Below are 14,534 nucleotides of genomic sequence, written 5' to 3'. Positions count from 1 at the left end.
AAAAATTATTGATTGAATTTAAACTTAAATTAGAGGTCTTCACTTGGCCATATGATAAACAAAAAAAATTGTGGCTCTTGATGCGGTTTGAATTGGAATATTGATATGTACTGTTGTACATTAGTGAATTTATTGCTTGTCTTAAATTAATATTGTTTATTGAGTATCTACCAAACAGTTTTTACAGGCTGATTGTATCAAAATCACACAGCTGGCTCTGTTTGCTTTACAAAACTAGACTTTTACCACTTTACATCTGACTTTCAATAAATCACAGTTTAAAGAAGGGATTTTGTTAATGTTTGTGAAACTAATGTGTCTTTAGTGTAAACTTATTACAACAATGTACTCTTTAATGTGTCACCAGTTAATTCTTAATGACATACAAGCACCAGATGCAGCAACTCAAGTCTCCAAGTCCCTGATTTGACTCTGTTTTGTCCTCTATCTCCCCCTTGAGGACTTTATTTCATTACTGCAGGGGACATACTGAGTGTGTGCACCATGGTTATGTACTGATGACTATGATATTTTTTTTACCCTTAAGTTTTAATTGTAAAGGTTAATGCGTGAGCTGACTTTTGTTCAGATAAACAGGCAGTGATGTGAAGTTCAAGGCTGAGGTCATTGACACCATCCAGCAAACAGTCTGCACCAACTCCCTTTTTACTTATCGACCAAAATGAAAGCAGGTACAGTAGCTTTGTTATTATTTTTTTTTTTGCCTCTTTAAGCTGGATTTTTTTTTTTAACTCTAACCTAATTATTCACCCATTATCTAAGTGTCTTTAAAATGCACCTTAATCCATGCTGAACTTGCATTTTCTTGCTTAACAAATGACATATTACTGTGACACAGAATCCATCCAACTACAAATGTTAAGGCCCAGTTTGGACTGCTGGAATGAAGGAAATTACACTTTATTGATACAACACCAATTCTGGTCAGGAAAAGCTGAAAAAATATTTGAAGGCTCAAAGCATAAGTTTTCCAAATTAAAAAAAAAAAGGCAGCACTTTAATAGCTTCATTGTAAATTTCCCTTAATATTTTTTTGCCAAATGACCAGTCATAGTTTTTATTTTTGTAATACATCACCTTTCAAGCAGCTGTACTCCATTATGAATACATTTTGTATATTTTATAAACCACCTGTGCTGTATATGCTTCCTCATATTGTTTATATCACTAAACTTAAGAGCACATTTACCATCTTATGGTTAAACTCTCATATTTCTCTTTCTGTAAAGGCTTTAACTCTTGGCTGTTATTGCCCCCTTATGGAAACAACAAATTAATACAAAAAGAAATATAGCATCAGTGCTACCATAAAACATCCAATAAATTCAACATTAAATGCTGTATATGAACATGATGTTGTATTTTCCTCTTTTCTATCGTTTTTTTTTTTTTTTTTTTTTTTTTTTTGTAAATGTAATATTTTGCTGGGGTCTTTGTTTCAATGATTTTCTGAAGCCAAATACAAATAAAACCAATGTCTTGCTATGATAAAGGGATTTTGAAAATATATTTTGTGAAGACATTCATGTATAATACTACTGATGATTTTCTCAAAAGCGAATCAAACCTCCCAGGCAAATATCAAAAACAAAACCACACCACCCCCAAGAAACAAGTAGTGTGACGTTTGCTGCTATCATTCCCGCGTGTGGGGAAACGGAAATCAGAGAGAGATGTGGATTACAGTAAGGGGAGGTGGCATATGGTGAGTGAAAAGGTGAGGGTCTTTGTAGTTATTATTTATTAAAATGGTTTTTTTAAAGATTGTGAATAAATACTGTCTATTAACATTTGTTCTTTTTTGACCACGTGAGAAGACAAACAGGACGCAGGGGAGCACCCCGTGACTACTACACGAGGCATGACTCGAAATATTCTGCTTTCATCACCCAGCTCCCTGCCCCCAAACAGACAGAGAGTCACACGAAGCAAAGAGCTCTCACTCTGATCTTAGTTTTGAGAAACGTAACTCCGCTCATGCTATAAGCCTACACCATGCATTGCCTGCGAGCACAGAACTTTTCTCAGAAAAGAAAAGAAAAGAATTCACCAAATTTTCATGCTACCCAACCAAACATTTTTTTTATCATAGAGCTTTAGGTCTTCAGTCTTTTTTCATCTTTATTTTTTTAGTTTATCTTTTATCATTATTATCAAGTTGGTTTAATTTTCCATGTTACATTACATTAATGATGACATCCTATTCCTGTTCATTCTATGTCTGTTTTCACTTGGTGCATGTCATTCTTGTACTGTAAAGCACTTTGAGCTGCATTTCCTGTATGAAAGTTTAAACAAAGGTTATGAATATGATTATTATTAAAATTGCCAGCACCATCACATGCTTACTCAACTGCCAAATGTTTGGACCACAGACTGTGTAGGGATTGGACTCACAGTATATACGTCTGATGCCTTGTCATCACCAGACCACTGACTCCCACTGGCATAACCAGGCCAAGAGTTTTTATACTTGGTTTAATCCAATGCTTAATATATGTTCTGACATTTCTTTCTTCATTCATGACATACATACACATGATTTAATAAAATGTTTTTTTTACCGTATAGTATTTTTATACCATCATTGAGGAAGCTGACATGGTGTTGTCCAACTGGAGTGACAGGCTACAATTAAAAACGTACACATGAATATCATTTGACAGCTATCATTTAATATATCAATATGTTTAAATTTGACAACCTTTAGGCCGATTAAATATGAATAAAAAGGACTAGGGGTATCAGTACCTATGCCAATACAGTGTGCAAAAGCCATGCTTAACCTACAGATTTAGGACTACAAACTGGGTGATGCAAGATGAGAGCGCATGCGTGAGGATCAACGCCCGTATTTGATGACCGGAAGGTGGAGAGGAATTTTAAAACGGAGTAACTCATCTTTTAAACATAGATTATCTTCGGTGTATCATAAACCGTCGCTGTTATCTGCTGTCCTTTAAGGTCGTTGCTACTGTTTAACTTCAATTGAAGCGGTCAGTTAATAAATTTGTGTTCTCCTTCAGCTGGCAGCATCCCCACAGGAGCTGGAAGAGGACGGAGGTAAGAACCTATCCTTATTAGCATCTCTGTTAGCTTAAATGCTGAGCTGTGGAGAGCGAGAAAAGAAACCCATCTTGTCACAGCGAAGATAGTGTGCTTAGACACAGGTTAATAATACCTGTAAGCCGAACATTAATGTTATTTTTTTAATCTCACGTTTTAGGTTTATTTCTTAAGTCACTGTTCGTCTTTTATCAGTGTTGTGTTAGCTAGCTAAAGCAAAAGAAAGAAAACGGGAAGACGCTCGTGGCTCTCAACTGTTTGCGTCAGAGAGTTGATTTAATTGGGAAAAGTGATGAGCCGGGTGGCAAGTCACACTCTGAAGCTAGGAAAAAATCAAGCAGCTTCTTTTTTCTAAGGATGAATGAAAAAACAGTAGATAACTAATAATAATAAATACGATAATATGCTTGGTAAAGTGTGTCTGTCTTAGTTTGAGAACTGTAACAGGTACGTGGGCTTTTGCATCCGTTTCAGTCACTTTACTCCTCACCGTCCTCACAGAACCTTTACGCCATATGATTTTGTATAGGACTTTGTCCCTGCAATAGAGCACATATGATACAATGTAGCTGCAGACCCTGGCCTAAGACCAAACATAAAAAAAAAAAATTAAAAAAAATCAGATAAAACATTTTCTGAGGTGGTAGCCTTGCAAATCCAACTCTCTTATCAGCACAAAAATACACAAAACACAGAGATCTAGTTGGTTTCCATCACTCGCTCTTAGTGAACCCAAAGTCAAACCAGTTGGAATGACACCTATCTTGTCTTCTCTTGTCCTCTGAGCAGAAAAGGGAAGAGCAGACACATTAACATTGGAGCAGTTAAAGGAATGAGGATATACTGGCAAGGACAATGATAGAGACAAGAGAGAAGGCGAGATAATCATCACTGGAGAGACATACACTTTTGACTCAACACAACAGGCCGCCCTGTCTCTGTGATGGAGCAAGAAGAGGTGGCAGCCAGGCAGGATGCAGACCCACAGCTGATGTTCAGGATAGAGCGTCCAGTCTACGATGAATCCTTCATCCGGTCGAAGCTCCTCAACCGAAAAGAAAACTCCACCACACTCCGAGAGAGGCTGACACAGCAGTTCCGGTAAGTTTTGCATAGGGAAATGCTTTTATTTGAGGGTGTGCCCTGTTGTTTTGGAGGGACAGAGTAGAAAAGTGCATTTATAATGGTCACATTTGCCCTCTCCCAAAGGCATATACTTCTGAGGCAGACTGCCTCTGTACTGTTTGTGTGACTTTTCTGTCAAAGGAAATTAGTGGATTTCTCCTGCATTGTTGAGCCATGCTGAGGCTGAAAACTAACTAAAGAACCTTTCACCTGAAAAACTTGAGTCAAAAAGATGCTTTTTTCTGCGATGGTGTACAAAAAGCTTGAATCTCAGTTTTTTTTTTTTCTGTTTACAAACTGATGAAAATTTTAATTTTTTGTCTCATTCCATAGGTGTTCATCAAAGAGGGCCAAGGCAGCAGCTCTGAGTTTCCTGCCTATTCTAACATGGCTGCCATCCTATCCAGTCAAGCAGTACTTGTTTTCAGATGTGGTCTCAGGTCTCAGCACAGGAGTTGTGCAGCTTCCTCAAGGTCAGTGCCCTGCAGTCCCAGCAGCACCACTGCGTTGTACAGTAGCCATCTGTCATCTGGAATGACATAAGGGTTAAACAGTGTGAACGGCCAGCTGCCAGCTCCTGAGGGGCTGCTAATGGCTTCTTGCTGTCTTTGTTTTGGTATAACTGTAGTTCTGAGGTTGTGATGCGGTCACTCTGCCATTTGGTCTGTTCAGTTTATTTACGTTTCTCTCTCTCTTCTGGCCCACAGGTCTAGCCTATGCTATGCTGGCTGCTGTGCCTCCAGTTTATGGTCTGTACTCCTCATTCTACCCCGTTCTGCTCTACACCTTCTTTGGCACGTCTAGACACATATCAGTAGGTGAGAAATTAACTTAAAAGTTCTTGTTGACAGGCTCATAAATCTCCTGCAAACAGCGATGGGTGCGGAGATTCAGTAGAAACAACAGGGCAGCAAATACAACTCAGGGATTCCATGCAATTTAGAGCTGCCTTTTTGTTGTTGCCTCACATTCCTGTGTATGGTGTTCTGCAAGATGATATTATACAGTAGGGAAAAAAACATTAATGGGTAAAAAGACTTCAACACAACACTGACTGTATCTGTATCTGCTGAGGGATGTCACCACTGTTGTTATCATAGCAGTCTAGCTGAGAGGGTTGGATGGATATTCCAGAGAGCGGGTTTAGTGAAAACTTTTTTGTCAACCCTGAGGTGGTAATACACTCTGGGCTTCCTGTTCCAGAAACTGAGATCACTTTAACTCCGAGTCAGTCACCATGGTAACTTGCCCTGTGAATCTGACCTGTTCGCTGGTTTCTCCCTGTCTCCTCCCCTCCTACCGAGCCTGAGGAAGCTTCATTTCCTCGTGTGGACAATAGATATCAGGGTGCATATCGGAGGACATTGATTTGCAGAAGTTTATGTCAGCAGAAGGATTCTATGTATTCACTGTGTTTACATTTACTGCATGTTGAGATATAGTCATTAGATGCTGCTGAGCAAGATTTTTATATGTAAAATATTTGTTCACCAAAGTCATCAGGCTGTTCCTGACTATGAAGTTATGATCATATGATCAGAGCTTCCTTCCTATTTGTTTTTGACCTGAATTTTCATCTTGTGCTGTCAGCAGCACTTTGTCCCTGTCAGGTTACAGCTGAATAACTTTAAAATTCAAGGGATAAAGCACTTTACCATCCATGAATGAGTGGATTATGTTGAATAAAATATCGTGTTAACTGACTCTTTTAGCTTTAGCTCTATTTGCTGCTGCTCTTTTTAAAGGTAAATGTGCATTGCCACATGTTAGTCTTTGTGGCCCCACTGGATTAAAATGGAAGCTCTGCTGTTTACCCATTGCCATGCTGAACTGTACTATCAGAGCTTCAGTGATAATGTTTGCCTTTTTTTTCATTCACCACGCACGCACTTAACTCAGAGCGATCATACGCAGAGTTGACTCAACTGACAACTGGTTCTACAACTGAAAACACTGAGTTTTCACTCTCGGGGTTAGTCAACTAACACTTCAGGGTTGAGTTCAAAGTTTGTGAAATCCACTCTCTGGAAAACCCCTTTTTTCACTGTGGCCACCTACAGTCGTGCAAATTTAAAGACTAACATATTTCCTGACACCAACCTGTCAAGTTTGCTACAAGAGGAGGAAATACACTGAACCTTCTCGGCCAAGTTGTTGCTGCTAGAGTATGAGTGCTCACTCTTGCCCTCAAGACTGTGGAGTGTGTGTATGTCTCTTCTATGTCGGATTGATGCTAAGCATATATTATGTGGAAACGACAATGAACCACAACCTGATGTCCTAGGCAAGGAGTCAACATTCTCACCACTGTATTAGACTATGATAAGAGAAAACGTAAGAGCAGACTACTACTATTTTGTTCTAACCCTGTTTAGCTGCTTAGCTTACATACTTGCTTGTATTTTCAAACAGTAGTTTGTTGTTTTTTCTATTAACATCATAATGAAAAAAGTTCTTAGGATGAGGATAATTTATGTGTGTGGCAAACTTAACATTATCTCAAGTAAAATTGGCTGGGGTTGCAGGAATGTCAGCTTCCTCAGGTTCCAAAAAAGCATAACAAAGCTGCTAACATTACCCTAAACGCTGATCATGCTCAACCTTTGGCAAAATATTTCTAGGAAATGAGTACCTGTAGTTGTTTAACTTTGTGTCTTTGCCAAATTTTTCTACGAAGTGAGTAGCTGTAGTTGTTTAACTTTGTCTCTTTGACAAAATATTTCTACGAAGTGAGTAGCTGTGGTTGTTTAACTTTGTGTCTTTGACAAAATATTTCTATGAAGTGAGTAGCTGTAGTTGTTTAACTTTGTCTCTTTGACAAAATATTTCTACGAAGTGAGTAGCTGTGGTTGTTTAACTTTGTGTCTTTGCCAAATTTTTCTACGAAGTGAGTACCTGTAGTTGTTTAACTTTGTGTCTTTGACAAAATATTTCTATGAAGTGAGTAGCTGTAGTTGTTTAACTTTGTCTCTTTGGCAAAATATTTCTACGATGGAGGATCTTGCGGTTTTCTGATTATGTGTTTGTCAGCATTTTTTAAAGATGAATGTTGTTATGTACTAGTCTCCCTCTTGAAGGCGGCCAGTGGCCTTTTCACACAGCCATGCTGCTCTCCATAATATGCCAACACCACCATGATCAGCTCAAATTACCAACCATTTCTGTCCCACACACAAGTTATACACTGATCCAGACATGAAAGATGAAGTTGTCTTTGAGATAGCATATGGTGGAAATGTTTTTGCTCAGATGTGATAACTGTGTCCTCAGCTGACATGAGCAGTAGGATTGTGAAATTGTTCCCCCTCTCCCTGACATCTCAACCATCCGAGTGGTTTCTCTCTTAGAAATGGTTCCAGGTCCTCTCAAATGTCAGCTCTAACCTATAAGTCTATCTGACTAATGGGTATAATAAACTAAACCTGCTCAGCCTTTTCTAAACAATAGATCTGGTCTGAACTGAACAGTGTATACGCAGCAGGAAGCAGCTGGTTGCACAGTGAAATGGCGTCTTCACAAAATTTCTTCTGATAGCAAGTTGCTGTGGATATGATCCCCTAACTTCTGCCAGACAGTGTCAGGGAATAACTGGGCTGCTGTTCAAGTGCTAGGCAAGATGACCTTTTCACTCAAAGGGATAAGCATACACACACTCTTAAGTGCACGACCCCTTAGTTCCACTGGACATCAAGATACTTTACAGCACCAGGTCTGCACAAATGTAGGTCTAAAGTGAAATATGTCAATGATTCAGACATAATTATGTTTGCTAGAGCTCAGTAGTGTTTGTTTTGGTGTTGCTCTACTGCATTTTCCCGCAGTGAAGTCAAACACTGATAAGACAGTCTGTGTTTAGGAGACTGATTAAGATAAGATATTTGTAATGTAATGTGCATCATAATACCAGTATACTGATTATGGCTGTACTCTCTCCTCATAATACTGTTCACTTACTCTCTGTTTTCTTAAAAGTACAAAAGTTGTCAAAATCTGTTGAAGATTATGTTGATGCATTTTGCTGCTGGGGGTGTGTACTCATCACACCTCCGTGTGATAGATTTAGTGACGTCTCAACCAACCTCTCCCATCCTATAAAACAGGTCTGCAAGGGTGCACATGTCAACCAGCACTATCTGCAGTAACATAGATCAGACTTGTGTAATTGTATGCTCAGTTGTCACTTTATTAGGAACACCCATCTTAAACAAATAATCTGAATGTGTAGTACTGTTTGAAATTGTCAATTTTGGCGGCTGCAATTTATGCTGTTAAACTTGTAGTTATTCAAAAAAAGGTGTGTCTGTTGTTTCACCTACTCTCATTGATTTGAATAGGGTGAACAAAATAATAGGAATACCTGTCAACCTAACACAGTGCAGTGCAACAGCACCACAAATTGCAGTCTCCAAAATGATTATAGAGTTGAATTGACACCTTCTTTAACCCACTTTCAACAAAAACTGAACATTATACCCTTCAGAGAGGATTTACTGCAAAATTACTGTATTAGATTGTAAATAGTTTTAGCTAGTTTTAGTTTTAGCTGGCTAATAAACTGACAGCTGTCAGTGTCAGTGAGTGTATGTTACCAAAACATTTGTTTCCATTTCCCAAAGTGCCATGACTGCCGTTCTGGTTATTGATAGACTATGACTATTACCTCTGTGTTCAGTACTGTAGCCCTTGTTTTCAGTAGTTAAGAGCAGAAATATATGGCAACAGAGGAATTAAAAAAAAAACAAAAACAGGGTATGTGTATTAAGAACTGGTGGTGGAAAACTGTTTCAGTATGGTATCATTATATTGTAGTGTCATTAACTTATGGCATGATATTTAAGGGAATTTTCTTTTTGTGGTGTTCTAATCTAACCTGTGTTATTTAGTTTGTTAATGTTTATCCGGATCTTAATGAATGGTGGTCTTTAAGGCAGTCACTGGCCTTTTCAAGATTCAAGAAACTTTATTTATCCCGAGGGAAATTGCTGTGCACCAGTTGCAATACAGAGGTGGAAAAGCAATACAGTGTGAAGAGAGAGTAGGAATAAAGCTATTATAAGGAATATATAGGAATAAAGCTAATAAAATAAAGGCTAACATAAAATAAGTAAACAAGTAGCTAAATGCAACAAATGCCACAAAGATTACAGTAACGTAGGTATATACAATATACAACAATACGAACTGTAATTTAGTAGCATAGTTGGAATAAAATAAGTACAAGAACAAGAAGTAAAGTGATAAGGTGAAATGGCATATAAAGTGATAAGTGGCATTATGGCCTCAGGACACAGTGTCTCCACTGTCCCTCTCACGACCAGAGGTAGATGAATTAAACAGTCTGATGGCCACAGGAAGAAAGGACTTCCTCTGGCGTTCTGTGTTACACCGGGGGGGAATGAGCTATTCACACCACCAATAGCTTTCAGTATGATGAGCTCCATTTACCAGCTGTCTGTATCTCACACACATGGGGTCAGCTCAGTTAATTGTCTAAATTCACAAGTTACACACTGATTTGGATGAAGAGATGACTTCTTGTACTCTGCAGTTCCAGCTGATGTGAGCAAATTTCTTTCCTAGACTTATGTCCAAGTCATCTCAAATGTCAGCTCTAACCTCGGAGACCACTTGATAAATGGACATAATAAACTAAACCACCTCAACCTTTTGAGGGAAAAGAGAGAGGAAAGAACTGGGCTGTTGTTCAAGTGCTGGGCAATTTGGCATGTTTATTCAAAAGGGCTACTGCATGTGATAGGATACAGTCACAAACCCATACGCACAGTTTAGATGCGTGATTCCTCAGTTACAATGGATAATGGATCATGGTACTTTACTGGACTATGGTGAAATCACACAGACTGTCAAAGCCAACAAAATCACACTATGTTTTGTGTGTACATGTGATCTGCAGGTACCTTCGCAGTTATAAGTCTGATGATTGGCGGTGTTGCTGTGAGGGAAGCCCCAGACTCCATGTTTTACGTCCTGCCTGCAAACGGATCCAACATGTCCGCTGTCCTAGACGTGGAGGCTCGTGACGCCAGGAGGGTCCAGGTGGCTGTGGTGCTCACAACCCTGGTGGGAATCATCCAGGTCAGTCTCAAAACAACCAACACACTCAGTGTGCAACTTCAAGCTGCTGCTGATTTGGTCTATCTGCCTTCAGCCCCCACAGAGTCTCTGTTATTTGGTTAGAAAATAACAGATGATGATACAGCTAGATGATACAGCTTGCTCAAATCTTTTCATACTCAAAAACAGTTTACTCAAAATAGTGGGAAGTAATGTTTTTATTTGAAACAAAGCTATGTAGTTTGACCTTATCCCCCTACATCTTTCTATGTTTTCTTTTTTTCACCCTTCCTCTCAGATTGTCTTAGGTCTTCTTCGGTTTGGCTTTGTGGCGATCTACCTCACGGAGCCCCTGGTGCGAGGTTTCACTACAGCAGCAGCTGTGCATGTTGTCGTCTCCCAGCTAAAGTACCTGCTGGGGGTGAAGACACCACGTTTCAGCGGGCCCCTCTCTGCTATTTATGTGAGTTTAATGGCTCCTGGTGGGTTTGTGTGAGTGTGAGAAGTGCAAGAGGAACCTACTTGATTTTGGAGTTTTACTGGCCTGGTTTTGTTGTATGTTTTTTAAATCCATAAAAACAGATCACATAAATGTTTGATAATTGTTTTCACTTTCCTATTTCTCATGTCCCAGAGCGTCATAGAAGTACTCGGTCATATCACCAGCACGAACATCACCACTCTCATCCTGGGCCTTGTGTGTCTTGTCTTCCTGTATGTGGTCAAAGACCTGAATGAACGCTTTAAAAAAAAACTACCTATTCCCATTCCTGGAGAGATTATTGTCGTCATTGTGTCAACCGGCATCTCCTATGGCCTGTCTTTGGCAGAAGACTACAAGGTGGATGTGGTTGGGAAGATACCAACAGGGTAGGTCGTTAGGTTCTCATTGTCAAGAGGGATTTGTGGAAAGTCATGGAATTTAGAGAAGTGTATTTTAGTCTCAGGATTTTTCTGATGGGCAGATATGAGTGTACTATAGAACTTGTGTTTCACATCTTCATTGTATTCATTCTGTGGTTTTATGCTTCTCCACATTACGTCAACCTGCATAACATTACAGCTGAAAAATATTCACACACTGGGATGGATGTACTACAAATGTTTTCTTATGTGTTATCAGGCTTCTCCCCCCTGCTGCCCCAGAGTTCTCTCTGTTACCCAGTTTGATCACAGACTCCTTCGCTGTAGCGATTGTAGGATTCTCAATGGGCATCTCACTTGCCAAAATCTTTGCCCTGAAGCATGGGTACAGTGTGGACGGCAACCAGGTGAGTGTAGACATCTGAGAGGCCACTGAGAAGCTACAGGTCCTGGTACAGTTAACTCTATCATGGATCAGTATGTTTGCATGCACTCAAGTACCCAGGTTACAGTCGGCCTCCTCCAGTAAGCTGATTTCTTAAAGATCGTGTAAAAGAGAAACCTGTTTTTTATTATCTTTAATCAGGGTAGGGGATTGGAGAAACACAGATAACCATGTTTCACATTAGATTTTTATATGGGAACATGTGTAAGACAAAGACATGAAACACACGAGACAGTGGTGGTATGAGAGGAGTGATTAATGCATAGCATAGCAAAATATTCTTTTTATTTAGAGTAATTGCTCTGGTTAGTTAGAGGTCACTGCAGTGCATGTAAACACATTCTGTGGCTGCCTATGTAACCTAGATTGTCTCAGTAACCAGGTTTCTTGAGTGTGTTTAAATGTACTGGGTATGTGTTGTTTTGGTTCATGCTGCCCAATGGCAAGGAAACCAGACAATCAGGGCTAGGTCAAACAAAACTACAAGAAATATGCAGTATTAGTTTGCTGTATGATGCAGTATCTGATATCGTATGGAAATTCACATGTTGAATTCTACAGTTGTCTGGCATGCTGGGCTGCCTGCAGATGTGGAGTCACTGCAACTCAGGCTTAGCATGATTGGCCTGTCTGTGCTCGATGACGTAAATGACCTCTGGAGTTCATTGTGGTTTGCTCTGGTTTCTTTAGTGTCAACATCTGCCTCCTTTTATCCACAAACTGTAGATTTTTGGGGTAATTTCTCTAGGGTTGTTTAAAGGTATTTTTCACTGCCTATCAAGCTGCAGGACAGTTTCACATTTTCATTCCATTAATTTATTTGAATGTGTCAAGGCCATACTTATACTCATTCTGCTTTCAGGAGCTGATCGCCCTTGGGCTGTGTAACTTCATCAGCTCTTTCTTCAAAACCTTTACCATCACTTGCTCCATGTCAAGAAGCCTGGTACAGGAGAGCACAGGAGGAAAGACACAGGTAACATGCACAAAACACACTCAACTGTAAGTGGTTTAAATTGGTATTGTAAAACCATAATTAGAATAAGAGCTGATGTTGACATAGTTAACACTGTGTGTGTGTGTGTGTGTGTGTGTGTGTGTGTGTGTGTGTTCAGATTGCAGGGCTGCTGGCATCTCTGGTGGTGCTGCTGGTGGTGGTGGCCATTGGGTTTGTCTTCCAGCCACTCCCTCAGGTGGGTGAAACTGTGGAGCTGATGATTCAGAGCTTCCTGTCTGGGAGCTCACTGTCACAAGCGGCAGCTGCAGACATTTTATTGCCTTCTCAGTCTGTTGAGCAAACAATGGCTGACAGAATTCAAGTTAAAAGTTTTTCTGTTTCTTCACATGTTCTATCTTCTTCTGTTCTGGTTCTCAGACTGCACTGGCTGCCATCATCATGGTCAACTTGTTGGGGATGTTCAAACAGTTCAGAGACATTCCTACTCTGTGGAGGACCAGTAAGATTGAACTGGTCAGTCTGTCACATTAAACTTATTATCAAAATGTTGTTCCCTAGGCAACAACCACCAAAAAAACATTTTGGCCAAGTTACAGACATGGCAGAACACAGACCTCCTCTGAGCAAAAATAGGATGAAACTCTTTCTTTTCAACCTGTTTAAGCCATCATTGTGTTGTACTTGAATGGTTTTATCTGCACAGTACGTGAAACAGAGTTTGCTTATGAAACAGACAAATTTCAGAAGGAATCCTGATTGTACAGGCAATCTAATCTAATCTAGTGTTTAGTACAACTACGTGGACCTTAGAAAGAACCATGTAGAGTTAATATGATTGTGATTGTAGATTAAAAAAAAAACAAAGTCTGAGGGTTACAAATTTGGATTTTCGGATGCTCTATCCATCATTTTAAACATAAGTAAATAATGTGATTTCTTTCTACCGTTACTGAAGGCAGATGAGACATGATGAGCCTTAAGTGTCACACAAGCCTCACATGCTGTTATGACACTTACTATCCTCTCACAGGAGGAAAATAGTATGTAGCTGTTTGTATTTCCTTGTGCTGTAATAACCATGTTGGTTCATTTCTGTTACTTCCCTTTTCTCACAGGCCATCTGGCTGGTAGCATTTGTAGCTTCTGTGCTGTTGGGCCTGGATTATGGCCTCCTAGTGGCTATTTCATTTGCCATACTGACAGTCATCTACAGAACACAGAGGTACGGATTACAGGCTGCTACTTATCCTGAATGTGTGTTTATATTTGTTACTATTACATAATGATTCCCTTTTATTTGTTGTATAAACTTGTCACATGTCATTGCATGTAAATACAGGCTTAGATGGTGCTCCAAGAATGTTGGTACAGTAGTTTAGTGTAAAAGGTATTTGACTGAGGTGTGAACACTAAGAGCCTCTAACCTCTGTCAATGTCTTTTAGTCCCAAAACTGCTACCTTGGGCCATGTTCCTGGAACTGGGCTGTACTGTGATGTGGATGAGTATGAAGAGGTGAGTCTATGAAGAAACATAACACTTTAGTCTGAAGTCAGGATAAAAAAAATTCCCACCAAATCTGTTGCTGTTAACTTGTGTTTTGTTCCCAGGCAGCTGAATATGAGGGGATTAAGATTTTCCACTCCAACTCTTCAATCTACTTTTGCAACAGTGACCTTTACCTGAATGCCCTGAAGGAGAAGGTAATCCTATCCACTGTGTGTGTGTGTGGTCCAGGAACTGCTCATGTTGTGGGAACCTAAATCTGTTCACACAGTCACATCATGGGCACAAACATTCACATTTCTAAAACAAGACAGAAATCAGTATTTTGTTGATTAGGTGTAAATGCAGAAGGGTACAATGTCCTTTTAGTCTCTTCATTTAAAATGTTTTCTCTGACCAGTCCACCACTATTGTTGATGACTTTACAGACAGGAGTAAACCCTGAGCACTTACAAGCTGCCCGGAAAGCCAGGAAT

At 39.6% G+C, this 14,534-nt stretch overlaps 1 protein-coding gene across 1 annotated transcript; it reads left to right on the top strand.

The window, feature by feature from the left end:
- Positions 1-2,915: 2,915 nt before the first annotated feature.
- LOC108898256 (prestin) lies at positions 2,916-14,255 on the top strand (the record flags this gene model as incomplete). Its single annotated transcript, XM_018698188.2, is given in 14 exon segments — positions 2,916-3,084; positions 3,877-4,188; positions 4,546-4,685; positions 4,920-5,030; positions 10,127-10,308; positions 10,586-10,750; positions 10,922-11,157; positions 11,411-11,558; positions 12,459-12,572; positions 12,712-12,789; positions 12,972-13,067; positions 13,670-13,776; positions 13,998-14,067; positions 14,163-14,255. Coding segments are annotated over 13 exon segments (1,698 nt in total), but the record flags the coding sequence as incomplete, so codon positions are not given.
- Positions 14,256-14,534: the final 279 nt, after the last annotated feature.

The sequence above is a fragment of the Lates calcarifer genome, unplaced genomic scaffold (assembly GCF_001640805.2).
Source record: "Lates calcarifer isolate ASB-BC8 unplaced genomic scaffold, TLL_Latcal_v3 _unitig_430_quiver_1266, whole genome shotgun sequence".
In the NCBI taxonomy this organism is placed as follows: Eukaryota; Metazoa; Chordata; class Actinopteri; family Centropomidae; genus Lates; species Lates calcarifer.
Note: the sequence above shows the minus strand (reverse complement) of the source record. Positions and strands in the feature narration are given on the sequence as shown.